The 14,083-nt window shown below is 36.8% G+C and overlaps 1 protein-coding gene across 1 annotated transcript in view; it reads left to right on the top strand.

The window, feature by feature from the left end:
- The window catches only part of LOC127451833 (SWI/SNF-related matrix-associated actin-dependent regulator of chromatin subfamily D member 3), a 43,603-nt gene extending 30,074 nt beyond the window's left edge, over positions 1 to 13,529 (top strand). Inside the window, exons 6-13 of the mRNA XM_051716807.1 lie at positions 2,775 to 2,870; positions 4,579 to 4,680; positions 5,145 to 5,306; positions 5,514 to 5,611; positions 5,956 to 6,091; positions 6,288 to 6,410; positions 8,597 to 8,698; positions 8,874 to 13,529. Of these exons, the coding sequence (XP_051572767.1) occupies positions 2,775 to 2,870; positions 4,579 to 4,680; positions 5,145 to 5,306; positions 5,514 to 5,611; positions 5,956 to 6,091; positions 6,288 to 6,410; positions 8,597 to 8,698; positions 8,874 to 8,927 (873 nt within the window). The 3' untranslated portion in view covers positions 8,928 to 13,529. The remainder of the gene's footprint in view (positions 1 to 2,774; positions 2,871 to 4,578; positions 4,681 to 5,144; positions 5,307 to 5,513; positions 5,612 to 5,955; positions 6,092 to 6,287; positions 6,411 to 8,596; positions 8,699 to 8,873) is intronic.
- Positions 13,530 to 14,083: the final 554 nt, after the last annotated feature.

Here is a 14,083-nt window from a genome sequence, read left to right as displayed (position 1 = left end):
CAAAAATCTTCAGTGTTGGATTGCCAAGTCCCAAGAGTACGCTAGAGCAGAAGAAAGAAATGCAAAAAAAAATAGACAGAATTTTTAATTATTTGCTCGTGGACTTTCATAATTTACCAAACCTTTATCATACCTAATCCACCCATACCATCTCACTATATGTTAAGAAGTGTATGAATCCTCTCTCAGCATGGTGCTACCCACACTGCGGATCTCAACCATGTGCTGTGTGTCTAGTGACCCTGTGAATGGCAGCTATGTACATTTTTGAACTAGTGAGGTTAAATTTACTCTCACAGGCTCCACAGTCTTGACCACAGAGATGTGCCTCACTTACCAGTGAGATCACTTCCCAGATTCCATCCAATCATAAGTGCCACCATGTTCTGTGGCTCTATTAACTTTTCTTTAGCTTTTCTTTACTTTGCTTTTTTGATAGTTGTGTATGCCTGCCTCAACTTAGCCATCAATGCATACAGTATCTTAAGGGAATATTCTAGGTTAAAACAGAAGCTCTATTGACAGCATCTGCAGCATGATGTAGATTACCACAAAAATAATTTTAACTCATCTTGTAGTTTGTAAAAAAAGAACAAAAATCATGTTTAATGTACGTACGATTAAAAACTAGCAGGCAATTATGCAGCACAGAGAATAAATGTACAACTATAACACTGAAAATGTAACTACAGCGCTTAAATATTACGCATGTTGTTAGAAACACTTATCAACCCTGTCTTCGCAAAGTTGTTGAATCTTTCAACTTATGTCATGACCAGTTTAAAAGTAAACCAAATGGCTTTCTTATTTTCTGTGTGAGGATATCAGGAAAGGATGTGATGTAAGTAGAAGTAAAGTATTATTTACATGAAGTAAACTCCAAAACATTCTCACCTTAACAGGACAATTAAGATACATTTACAGCTCAAATAAGAGGAAAGTGCTTCAACGAAAATACAAGCTTCACATTTCTTCTTGCCTGCTAGACTTCCAATAATGCCCAATGCATTACGGTAAAGCACAAAAACAAAATGAAGATATGTGGAGATATATTGACGCGGTCAATATACACTCACTGAGCTCTTTATAAGAAACACCTATACACCTACTTATTCATGCGATTATCTAATCAGCCAATCGTGTGGCAGCAGTGCAGTGCATAAAATCATGCAGATACGGGTCATGAGCTTTAGTTAATGTTCACATCAACCATCAGAATGGGGAAAAAATTTGATTTCAGCTGTGGCATGATTGTTGGTGCCTGACGGGCTGGTTTGAGTATTTCTGTAACTGCTGTTCTCCTGGGATTTTCACACACAACAGTCTCTAAAATCTACTCAGAATGGTGCCAAAACAAAAAACATCCAGCAAGCGACAGTTCTGTCTACAGAAATGCCTTGTTGATGAGAGAGGTCAACAGAGAATGGCCAGACTGGTTCGTGCTGACATAAAGGCTATGTTAATCCAGATAACCACTCTACAATTGTGGTGAGCAGAATAGAATCTCAGAATACAGAACACGTTGAACCTTGAGGCGGATGGGCTACAACAGCCGAAGACACATCGGGCACTTTATTAGGACCATAGTGTTCCTAATAAAGTGCTCAGTGAGTGTAGAGCTTAAGTTTTATTAAACTCGGAATAGCCCTGTAATGTAGGTGTTCTTCCAATTCAAATGGACGATTAAAAAAAGTTATCTGACTGTGGAATTAGTACTTGGAAGCCACTTTCACAAATGTTCATAAAATGCCTATACTGTTTTGTATGTTTTTGTATATAAGCATGTTTTTGGTTGATCACTGGGAGAGAGTTGTTTGCACTAATATTTCTGTGATTAGGACTTAGGGGTGTTCTAAATTGCCAATGATCCAACCTTATTACAGTAGATAAGGTTAGTAGTTTCCATTCAAATGATTAAACAGAATTCTTGAAAGCTGAAACTAAGGCTCATTGCAGGTTTGTTTTTGCTTAAGCACGTTCCCTTCACCTCCAGTCACGAGCTACTGAAGCATGACTGACCATGCAAAAAAAAAGTTTCTTTGTACCTGTCTGTGAACTCTGAACTTCATCAAAAGGAAGGAATCCACATGTAAAGAAGGGAATTGTGAACCAAGAAATAATCAATGGAGACACATACTGTATATTTTTATAATGTGTACAAGTAAATTGCATGAATAGAATGCAATTTGTAACTTTTTTTAAGTGTCATTTGATGTATGATTTGAAAATCCTGCTGATGTACCTTTTCGAGGAATGTCATTGCAGCCCATCTATACATTCATACATTCCATTTTTTATACTGTAAGCATTGAAAATGGATGTCTTCATAGCTATTTGATTCTAACATAATCCTAATTATATATTCAGAGAAGGAGCAAAAGTATGGGCACTTATTCCTTAATTGGTATGTGATGCAGAAGAAATTCTGACTCTTGGGTCAGCCTCTAACCAAGAATGTTTTAGGTAATGTACTTGAAGCATTTGTTTTTCCATGCCCAAAGAGATGAAACTAGTACTTATTGATGTTAGTTAAAAAGAATCATGCAGCTTTTGGGCAGAGTGGAATGTGCTTCTGAATAGCAAATCATTCACCAGTACACCACATTTAATTTGAACATTCAGAGGCCGTTCTCTTCCATGGAAAGTTTATGATGTGGTGCAAGAGCAAGGCTCTTGTTTTCCCACAATGTCTTTATACTTGAAACTGGATAGTTATGTTTGCTCATTGGCGCACTCTGGTTATAGGAAAACAATACTCATCCTTTTTTTCACAGCCAGGAAAGATGAAAAGGAAGTTCTCCTCGTTCTTCAAGAGCCTGGTGATAGAGCTAGACAAAGACCTTTACGGCCCTGATAACCATTTGGTAGAGGTTGGTGTTTGTTGTCTTACTAGTAGCTCAAATGACTATGGAACTTGACAACTCCTAAATACAAGAGCAAACTAATAGTTTACTTATACCTCAACAGTTTTTTAGTATTCACATACTCTTGTGTAATTCCATACATGTATGCATGCAATAAATAACTTAATTAACCCTTCTGTTATGTTTAAAAATAATGACTACTCTAATGTTCGGGTCAAAAATGACCCGTATAGAGTACAATAGATTTGCAGTAGATTTACAGCACATTCGTCTATTAATTATGAACATAACAATTGGCATAGGCTTACCAACATGTTTTCACACTGAATACAGGCTTATATAGTAGTACTTTAACTGGAAAGATGGCCACCTTTTTGTGAGTTAGATGTACAGTTAGCTTTACTGTAAGGATTTACAGTACTTAAAATATAAGCTGATACTTAGATTACTTTAAAATTGTATTAATCTGAAAGAAAAACAGAATTGTGGTTTATATTCTACAGCATTACCACCATAGGAATAATGCAAAAAAGAACATATATCATTGTACAACAGATACATTGTCAGCATTGTCAAATCAACACTGTGTAGCTGAACAACTAGAAATAACTTGTGTAGACAGGTTTGACATTCCATAAATATAAACAAATATTCTAAAAACCTAAAAACCTTTTTTTATTTTTATTTTTTTACATATTCATTAAGGCATTTTGACCAAATTTAAGATTAAGATTAGTTTTTCGCTGTTTTTAACACTTAATCGGGTTAAAAAATGTCCTGAACATAACAGGAGGGTTAATTAATTAATGAATTAATTGTCATAGACGTACTGTATTAAGGTGATATTACAATAAAGCTTGCACACTAGATTAAAGTTAGAATCATATTGAGGATAATGCTTACAGTTTAAGTCAGGGCTATTTAACTTATGGCCTGCGGGCCAAATCCGGCCCGTTTGAAATTTTCAGTGGCCCATGTGAGGTTGTCAGTTGTCAGCATTTGTGTTTCTCTTCACAGTGTTTTTTTTTATTTTTTTATTGTTTTCCTAACTTGCGCTAGACAGACGTCACCACGTCTCGATTTTTTGACAGTATCTTGTGCAGGAGTGCCACATTTTTTAGACTCTTTCAGAGGTTGCGCTACGAAAGACCATTATCCGTCATTATGACAAAATGGGAAGATTAAAGAACTAAAATGATGGACGATTGATAAGCGTGAGTTTGGAGAAACAGAAACATTCTCTTCATTAATTTGGTCAAGAAAAGTTAAAAGTTTAAATCATTGCATATATAACAAACTTAGTAATGTCTGATGCAACTTCACAAACAAACAAGGTGCATGGAAAGAGCAATTTTCTTCATTTAGAACAAATTTCACTGTAAATTTTAGTATCAGTTATAATTACTCTCTATGTAATGGACAGAATTTCCTGCTGAAAATGTTTCTTATGATAAAAAAAATTAAAGCTATAAACAGATGTTTTATTTATATAGTGAACAAATATTATAGACGTACTACAACACCGTATCTGATTGAAGCTTTATGTTAACAAAATATTCTTGGCCTGTTTGCCCCAAATATTTTTTTTCATCTGGAACTGGTCGATGAAGTTAAACAGCCCTGATTTAAGTGATTCAAGTCTTTTGCTTTTAATCGAAACCTGTGTTGTTGCTTTTTTAAGTAAATGCATGTTCATTTCTCTTTATTTCTGCAGTGGCATCGTACTCCGACCACCCAGGAGACTGATGGGTTCCAGGTGAAGAGGCCTGGTGATGTTAATGTACGCTGCACTCTGCTGTTAATGTTGGATTACCAGGTAAAGTCAACAACAAGCATCCATATAAATAGAAATTTATTTAATATGTATATCAACTGAAGAGTACCTTTATGTGATTGACGACTACGACTAAGTATAGTTTTTTGTCAATTCAAATTTTAGGTTTTTTTCAAGGACTTCAAGACTGAAAAACTTTGTGAAAATTATAGTTAATTAGAATGCCTTTTTAATTTTTTCTGAATCCTTTAAACTTTAATTTGACCTGTAAATCCCACTTACATGAGTATGCAAAAAATAAAATAAAATAAAAAATAGTAAAGAGTGAATATCACATGAGTATATTAGGATATCTCACATGACTGATTGATGTGCTTTATTTTGTGAATAATACTATGGTTTTCAGTCATACGTAGCTCTTAATAAATCTGCGTTGCCCAATTTTCTATATAAAGCCTGTGAGTGAACAGCACAAGTGATGTGAGATTGTTGTGCCCTGTGTGCAGCCACCTCAGTTTAAACTGGATCCACGACTGGCTCGTCTACTGGGCATTCACACACAGACTCGCTCCAGTATCATTCAGGCACTCTGGCAGTATGTCAAAACCAACAAACTGCAGGATTCCCATGATAAGGAGTACATCAACTGTGATAAATACTTCCAGCAGGTATGCTAGATCACAAAGAATGCCTATTATTTAAGGTACAATCTGTAATTCTGAATGAAACAGCACCATACAAACACAAAAAGTTCATATTTGAAATACTTCAAAGAATGATCTCACTATTTTGCCTGAAAGTTGTAATTATAATGGACAAGCAAGTATACCCCAGAACTTTTTGTAAGCATTTATGGCCTCCTTCTACTCTCATAGATATTTGACTGTCCGCGTCTGAAGTTCTCCGAAATTCCACAGCGCCTCACCAATCTTCTACTGCCCCCCGACCCTATTGTCATCAACCACATCATTAGGTTTGGCTACCTGTTTATGCACTTTAGGCTGTCGTCTTGTCTTTGAGAGTGCCGCATTCATTACCAGTATCTGTCTATAAAAATACTTTTTTCTGCTTCTTACATCATGATTTTTATTTTATCACCATTCTCACCTCAAATGAGAAGGTTTTAATGTAACTTGTACTTAAACTTATGCATGCTTATGTGCTCGTTTATACTTGAACTTTAATTTATTTAATCCAAGTCATGAGGATTTTGGTTAAGCCTTTGTGCAAACTTTGAGCCTTTAATGTTGTCTACTACTCTAATAAGAATTCTCATAGAGTTTTTTGTTGTTGTTGTTGTTGGGATGGGGAGTACAGTGTTGATCCTAATGATCAGAAAAAGACGGCATGCTATGACATTGATGTGGAGGTGGAGGATCCACTTAAAGCTCAAATGAGCAGCTTCTTGCTCTCCACAGCCAATCAGCAAGAGATTGCCTCCCTGGACAACAAGGTAGTATAACAGTGAGGGCACTAAAGTAATGGTGCACATGATTAAACCTCTAGACATTCATTCTGAATTACAGTCTCTTATTCTGGCTGATATGATGATATTATGAACAGGATAATAATCAGTATTTAATATCTTAGAGACAATACTGTAGATATTACAATGACATCCTTGATTTCTTATTCTAAATGTCCTCCAGATCCATGAAACTATTGAGTCCATTAATCAGCTGAAGATCCAGAGAGATTTCATGCTCAGCTTCTCCAGAGATCCCAAAGGCTACATCCAGGACTGGCTCAAATCCCAGAGCAGAGATCTCAAAGTCTGTACCAACTGTTGCATCTGTGCTTATTCTTTATATTCATATGTCAACATAATGTGAAGTGTGCAATTCTTTCAATGTTCAAATATTTCTTCCTATCCCAGTTTAATGTGTAGCGACAACTAGGGATGTACCGATTTATCAGTTGCCGATATTTATCGGCCGGTTACCAAAGAATGCCATTGATCAAACACTGATGGTTTATTGATAATTAATAAGTAACAAATTTTGTAAAAAAAGTCCCAGAAATAATAATAGCCACGATGATGTAGAAGGGTTGACACTCCTAAAACCATGTTCTTTCTCGCTCTCACGTAAATGCGGAAAAAATGCAATAAACGGACTTGACAGTTGTGAAAGCAGTACTTATGTACCTATAGGCTACATGATGAGGAAAACCATCTAAAACGCACATACTTAAACTGCAAAAATGTTTTATAAGGACAGAATAACCTTTTTTCATGAGTCTTCATGTTATTAAGTTATTTTTTGTATCTTTTTCTCTTTCACTATGGCTCTCTTTAAAATGTTGGCCAACAGATCTAATGTTCAATGTAAATTATTTATTGTTAGAACAGTGAAAAGGCTTTTGTTCCTCTTTGTAAATTTTTTTTTAAGCATTCCTAAGTAAAATAGTCATCCGATGGAAAAAAAAAATAAGGTAAGTGGCAAAATATCGGCATCAGTATTGTTATCAGCCTATACGTTTTTGTTTAAAGCAGTATTGGCCAGATTTTTTCATATGGTGCATCCATAGCGACAATTATAGTTAAAGCCATTTATAGGTGGGATTACTTGTTTTTTGTTTTGTTTTTTGGTTAAAGGTGCAGTATGTAAGATTCAGAAACCCTTGTTATTAATGATACCTGTGGCCATTAAGTGAACTGCAGCCAGCTACCTGTTGCTCGCTCTCTCGCACACACTCCATAGGGACGTGAGCGAGCGAGCGAGCATTGGCCAAAACAATGACGTAACGTACAAAGAGGCTGAACGTGATTCACTGGAATCATGCTGACAGATGAGGTAGCATAATTAAAATTACACAGTTATGATTGTTTTACTACAAACTTTGAGACTAAACTAAAACTGCTTATCAGCTAACATAGCATACTGATACACACGTACAGCTATATACTACTGAACTATACCAGACAGTTTACTGTTGTACTATTGTATGTTTTGTATGTCATATGTTGTACTACGATAAGAAACCAGCGTATTTGCTTAAATGTATCCTGTATACCTGACTTTAGTATAAAGAGAAGATCGTTGAAAATATTTGAAAGTTACGAAGCAAGGTAGCTTGCAATTCGTCAGCGTTACTAGGCAAGATCAAGTTAGCTAAAATCAATCCTTATGGCACTATATTTCACATGCTTTGCAGTTATGTAAGCTTACCTGTCCAATAAGAAGAACGCCAATTCAGGGTTTGTTTTGATCCCCAAAACTGAACGAAGGTCCCTCCAGGAATCAAATGCCCTGCCGATGTTCACTTTAGTTTTCGCTCGACCATGATCACAGTCCCGCTTAGCCAGACGGGATTCAGTAGATGTATGTAGTTGGTTTTTTTGGCTTACTCTGAGTTTGTGTAGGAGTCGGTGTTGTGCTAGGAAGCCGGACGTTTGCTGGATTCCATCTCTAAGATAACGTTACCTAGTGTTGCAGTTTGTTGTCGCTGTTGAATTGCAGAAGAGAAGCACTGAGGCAAGGCTCTCGGGAGCTCACATAAACGTCACATCCTTTGGTTTTTCCCGGCAAAAGCGACCCGCTCCCTTCACATGAAAATCAGTCTACAGTCTTTAATAGGCAACCTAGGAAGTCCGGGAAGGGCTCATTTTTTAAGTTGCGTTACAAGCCGTTCACACATTGGCAAAAAAAAGGTGAATATTACAAATTGTTACATAGTGCACCTTTAAGTTTTGTAAGGGGTTGTAAGAGTGTTTAAGAAACCTTTTTGGTGGCGTTGATATTACACATTTCAACTTTGAGCTAGATTTATTCACGCTTATAGAAGATGTTTGCTTCATAGTATCTGGAAACCCTTCACAGCTCTTACATGTGAATTCTTTCTGTGCAAAAAATCAAAAACAAAAAAACATTTGATCTTCATTATTTAGTCCTGCATCATATTGAGTACTGACATTGTCCTGCATTTCTTACCGATATCACCTTTTGATTGCTTGTAGCTTATGACAGATGTTGTTGGGAACCCAGAGGAGGAAAGGAGGGCAGAGTTTTATCATGAGCCTTGGTCTCAGGAGGCTGTCAGCCGTTACTTTTACTGCAAGGTAAGGTTATTAAAAATACACGATGAGTTTTAACCACTCATACTGGTCAATTACAAAACAGGATGCTATATCTGGTTGTATGTGCCACTATGTCAAAGTCTTGTTTGAGCTTGTATTCTTTACCTGAACTGCACTATGCATGAATAAATGTCACCCTAATTTTCCCCTTCAAAAGATTCAGCAGAGGAGACAGGAGCTGGAGCAATCCTTGGCCATGAGGACCACCTAGAACCCAGACTGACCACATTTAGACACCATTTGTGATAACTCTTAGTCTAAGCCACATGGAGATCTCTGCATTTTTTTTTTCCCACAGTGCATCAGAATTTGAGTCATTGTTGTCACTGTGACCTACAATCTACAGTACCATACTGGACCAATCACGCCCTTTTACCCCAAACAGCCCTTGCTCATGGTGCTGTGTCCTGGATGACATAATTTCACAATACACCATTTGGATTTTTAGTTTTAAATATTATTCATGTTCACCAGCATTTTGAACTTCATTCTAAAGTCTTCAGAGCAGGATTCAGCCGTAGTCGTGGTTACCTCGATTGTGATTCAACCTTCCTTCCTCTCAGTCATCAATATCTGTTACTCACACACATTTTTCTGTGATTAACATACTGTCTTTTGTTTAAGGTATTGATGTCTCTCATCTAGCCCATCCGTCATCAAACTTTGCTTTTTTTTTTTTTTTTTTTGTGAGAGAGAGGAAGAGAGGTCATTTTATTTTATCAGTGTTGAAATGGAGTGTCAGTGGTGCCAAGATAATGGGTATGTCCATTATTTTACACTTTTATTCAGAAGTGTATTTATTAAGTACTTTAAGGCAGGCAGCTTTTTAAAGAGCATATTTCATTATTAACTTAACTGGTGGCTTACAGGGTATATGTTAAACTCTGCTGTCCCTACCACAATATTCACATTTAGCTGCATTAAAGTGAATATTGTACACTCACTGAGCACTTTATTAAGAACATGATGGTGGTCTTCTGCTGTTGTAGCCCATCCACCTCAAGGTTCGACATGTGGTGCATTATGAGATGCTATTCTGCTCACTTTTTTGTTAGCGAGTTGTTATCCGAGTTACCATAGCTTTTCTGTCAGCTTGAACCACTCTGGCCATTCTCCGTTCACCTCTCTCATCAACAAAGCATTTCCGTCCGCAGAACTGCCGCTCACTGGATGTTTTTTGTTTTTGGCAGCATTCTGAGTAAATTGTAGAGACTGTTGTGCATGAAAATCCCAGGAGATCAACAGTTATAGAACCAGCCAGTCTGGCACCAACAATCATGCCACGTTCAAAATCACTGAGATCACATTTTTCCCCATTCTGATGGTTGATGTGAACATTAACTGAAGCTCATGACCCTTATCTGCATGATTTTATACACTGCATTGCTGCTACACGATTGATTGTCACATAAGTAGGTGTACAGGTGTTCCTAATAAAGTGCTCAGTGAGTGTACATCTGAACATTGAAGGATTAAAGGAGGTGGTTTAAAACCAGTATTTATGGGGGCCTGGGTAGCTCAGTGAGTATTGACGCTGACTACCACACCTGGAGTCGCAAGTTCGAATCCAGGGTGTGCTGAGTGACTCCAGCCAGGCCTCCTAAGCAACCAGTTGGCCCAGTTGCTAGGGAGGGTAGAGGCACATGTGGTAACCTCCTCGTGGTCACTATAATGTGGTTCTCGCTCTCTGTGGGGCGTGTGGTGAGTTATGCATGGATGCCGCGGAGAACAGCGTGAGCTTCCACACGCGCTGTCTCTGCGGTAATGCGCTCAACAAGTCACGTGATAAGATGTGCGGATTGACGGTCTCAGACACGGAGGCAACTGAGATTCGTCCTCCACCACCCGGACTGAGGCGAGTCACTACGCCACCATGAGGACCTAGAGCGCATTGGGAATTGGGCATTCCAAATTGGGGAGAAAAAAATATTTAAAAGCTGTTGATATAGTCATTAGTTCACTTTGAAGGGATTTTATAAGTCAGTGTTTTCAATCTTTCACTTATTTGAAGAAATGATATGAAGTGGGCCATCACCGCATACTAAATTTAACCTTCAGAAATAAAACAATTCAATAGCCGATTCAGAACTCAGCTAGATAAAAGTGAGTATTATTAATAATTCTTTAATAAGATCTTCCTTTATGCTTCACCAAAATATTTTTTACCATCTTTTTATATAATTTTCTGTCCATTTCAATAATCCAGTTTAAAATAACATTGTGTTTTTCACAGCATCTTTCTTTTAAAATTTTTTTTTTTTTTTTGCTTTCATATTTGATGTTTTACCAAAGGTCTAAAATGCAGCAAAAACAGTTTTTAGACTTTGATTAGATGTAGAAGGACTTGTAAAAAAAAAATAGCCTACTGTACATGTTTTAAATTCCCATACAGTATATGCCTATGCATAACTGAAAAAAAAAAAAAAACACTTTTTAATATTGCTCTATGACATTTAGGGTCTTTGCACTAAATCATGGATCATAAATGAGCACTTTGAACGCACTCTTTTTAATCATATGTCGCTTAAACAAGACAAATGAAGGATAAACAAGGGGAATAAATGTTGTTACAATGTGTTAATGTTGCCAACACTGTACTGCCAGGTGGCATTATAGACTTGTTTCATCATTGCAGTATATTCCTGGATTCTCATTGGCTCTGGATGAACCCTCTGATGGTTCTTTAGTGTCAGATGGGTGATGAATTGTCCAGGTCAATTATTGGGTGTTCTTGCAGTCTTGCCTGTGACTCTCATACAGCTTCTCATGGGGAGAGAGGAATGCTGATGTCTTTGGGAACGACCTCTATGTTGTCACTCAGAATATTTTTTTAGACCTATGCATGCTGCATGGCACATTTTTATACTTTCATACAAGGACATGAGAACTCTATTTGCTGGGGACTTGAGCAGAAAAGCCCTGATGTTTAGTTTGTGACCCTCAGTGTTTGGGAAAAGACGCAGCCTCTACATTCAACCCTAACATGTACAGGCCATTTTAGGTTATATGTTTTTTTTTGTTTGTTTGTTTGTTTTGTCTTTTAAAAAAAACCTTTGCAATTAAATATGTGGATAAGAGAAGCACACCAAGGATGTTTACCACAACTGCTAGAGTACCAAGCTGTTTGGCAACAAGAGCACCTCCCATTGAATGTCATGGGTACTACATGTATAGTGTCAGCCATTTTGAACATTGTGAACTTGAAATAACAGTTGTAACAAAGTCATTACAACATCTGCCTGTGGTAGCTACTGAGCAAGGTTTTCTAATGTGTAAAGCAATCTCTTCTCTTGCTCCAAGCCACCAACTGTGCTGTACCTGACCATCATGTGGTCAAGTGTTCACTCTCATGCTTGTTTAGAACCAACTGTCCATAAATCAAGTCAGTCACTAAGGCCTTTGTGGCACAGTTAATGGGATCTCGCTGCCCTCTTGTGCATCTTAAAGGGAAAAATCTTTCCCCCAAACATTCTGGGGGCACAAAAAGGTTTGCTCATTCGGATCACTGTTCATTCAATGCCACACAAGTATTTATATATTTAATCTCAGATTAACAGTTCCTGGTTTTAAACCTATTCGAAACCTTCACTATAACTAGGTTTCAGTTATTGTACCAGTTTTCTCCTCGAGTTTGTTCATAGAAGGCAAACAGACATCTGAACAAGTTGGTTTTAATGATACACTACAAAATGTATTTTTTGGTAACACTACAATAAGGTTCAGTTTGTTAACATCAGTTAATGCATTAGGTATCATGAACTAACAATGAACAATAATTAACAGGGACTTAAGTAAATGTTTTTCATTTTGGTTTGTTCTGTGCAGAAACTGTTTTTTTTTTTTTTTTTTTTTTTTTTTGTTCGTTCTGGTTCCAGCATTCCGCTGCTGCTTTCCAGTTGGTAAGCGTTAGAAATAAAATAATTTTTTTTGGCCAGGCAGTGTATCCAACAATAATTCAGTGAAGACTTGGAAACAACTGAGAAACATACTTTTTACCTCAATATTTGTCCTTGCATCTGGATTAACCATGCAGGTATACATAGTAATTCTGGTTGCCTAAAAGTACTTCAGCATCCCACAGAAGGCCACATTGTGCTTATCATGTTCAATTAAAAAGATAGAAGCCTAATTTTTTGGGCAACAGTAAGTGGTATAATTTAAAAAACATACTGTAATAAACCAATTAGACTTTGGTTTCATAAAAACATTAACCGGCAGCCAAAATTTAAAAATAAAGTTTTCATTCCAGAACAATTAAATGGGACTTCGTTCCCGTTTACGGTTACATTCTGCAAAGAAATTTGTTTATTTTCAATCCCTTTTTTTTTTTTAACAGCATTTATTAATCTTGGTTAATGTGCACAGTTGAATTATGTAAGTACAATGAATTAACTGATGTAAACATGTATAATACATAATACATTTAAAAAAAATGTATTAGTGTTTTCAAATTAACATACAAGTCCTATAAAATTCATTGTTAGTCATTGTTAATATTAACTACTGTTAATACAACCTTAAGTGCTACCATATTTTTTGTCACTTTGTACTACAAGTTTGCTGTTTCACCTTGTTCAACTATTCACCCAGATTAGTACGAAGCTACAGAAGTACCTGTAAAGGACAGTGAGTTTGTAAATAAACAAGCGCTTGCCAAAGTTTGTGAATGGAACACCATACTGAGTTTATTCTCAAGAAGTGTATTTATGTGTGTATGTGAAAGCCAAGGAAAAAACTAGATCAAATGAAGTTACACTTGGTTTGATAATAAGATTGTGTTAGTTGAGAATAAAATAATAATTTCTGCTTTTGAGCCATTTTTTGTGAGTGTTTATTCATCCGGGAATTAAATCATTCAGCATTTCTTTTAATTTTGTTAAATGCTCTTATGGGACAGACTGAACATTGCAGCATTGTCTTAAAGTCCAAAAAGAAGAAACTTGTGTTTTCCATCCAGCACCAGGCCGCACCCTCTGCTTTGAAATAACCTTTCACTACCTCTACTTTGACCGGGCAAAATCAACAGGGTCTCCCTCTGTTCTTGAAAATACATGAAAAAAAAGAAGGTGGAAAAGAGTGCAGTAAGAAAGAAGACTTTCAAACATACAGTCAGAGAGAGAATTTACTGTACTTATCCACCATCCCTGTGGAGCAGTACAAGAGGCCCTATTTCACATGAAACCAGACAGGCATATCACTCTGGTCACTCTAAATACACAGTGTAGGCAGTGAAATTAGTCAAAACTTGTCCATAGACAGGAGGAATTGAAGCAGAGTTACAGGTGTGTTTTACCATATTGTGGGGAGCGTCAGCCAGACCACGTTAGTGACATAAAGAGCGTTCTTGTCCTCCAGTCCCGAATAAAG

This window comes from Myxocyprinus asiaticus, chromosome 2 (assembly GCF_019703515.2).
Source record: "Myxocyprinus asiaticus isolate MX2 ecotype Aquarium Trade chromosome 2, UBuf_Myxa_2, whole genome shotgun sequence".
NCBI lineage: Eukaryota > Metazoa > Chordata > Actinopteri > Cypriniformes > Catostomidae > Myxocyprinus > Myxocyprinus asiaticus.
This window is presented reverse-complemented; position numbering and strand designations above follow the sequence as displayed.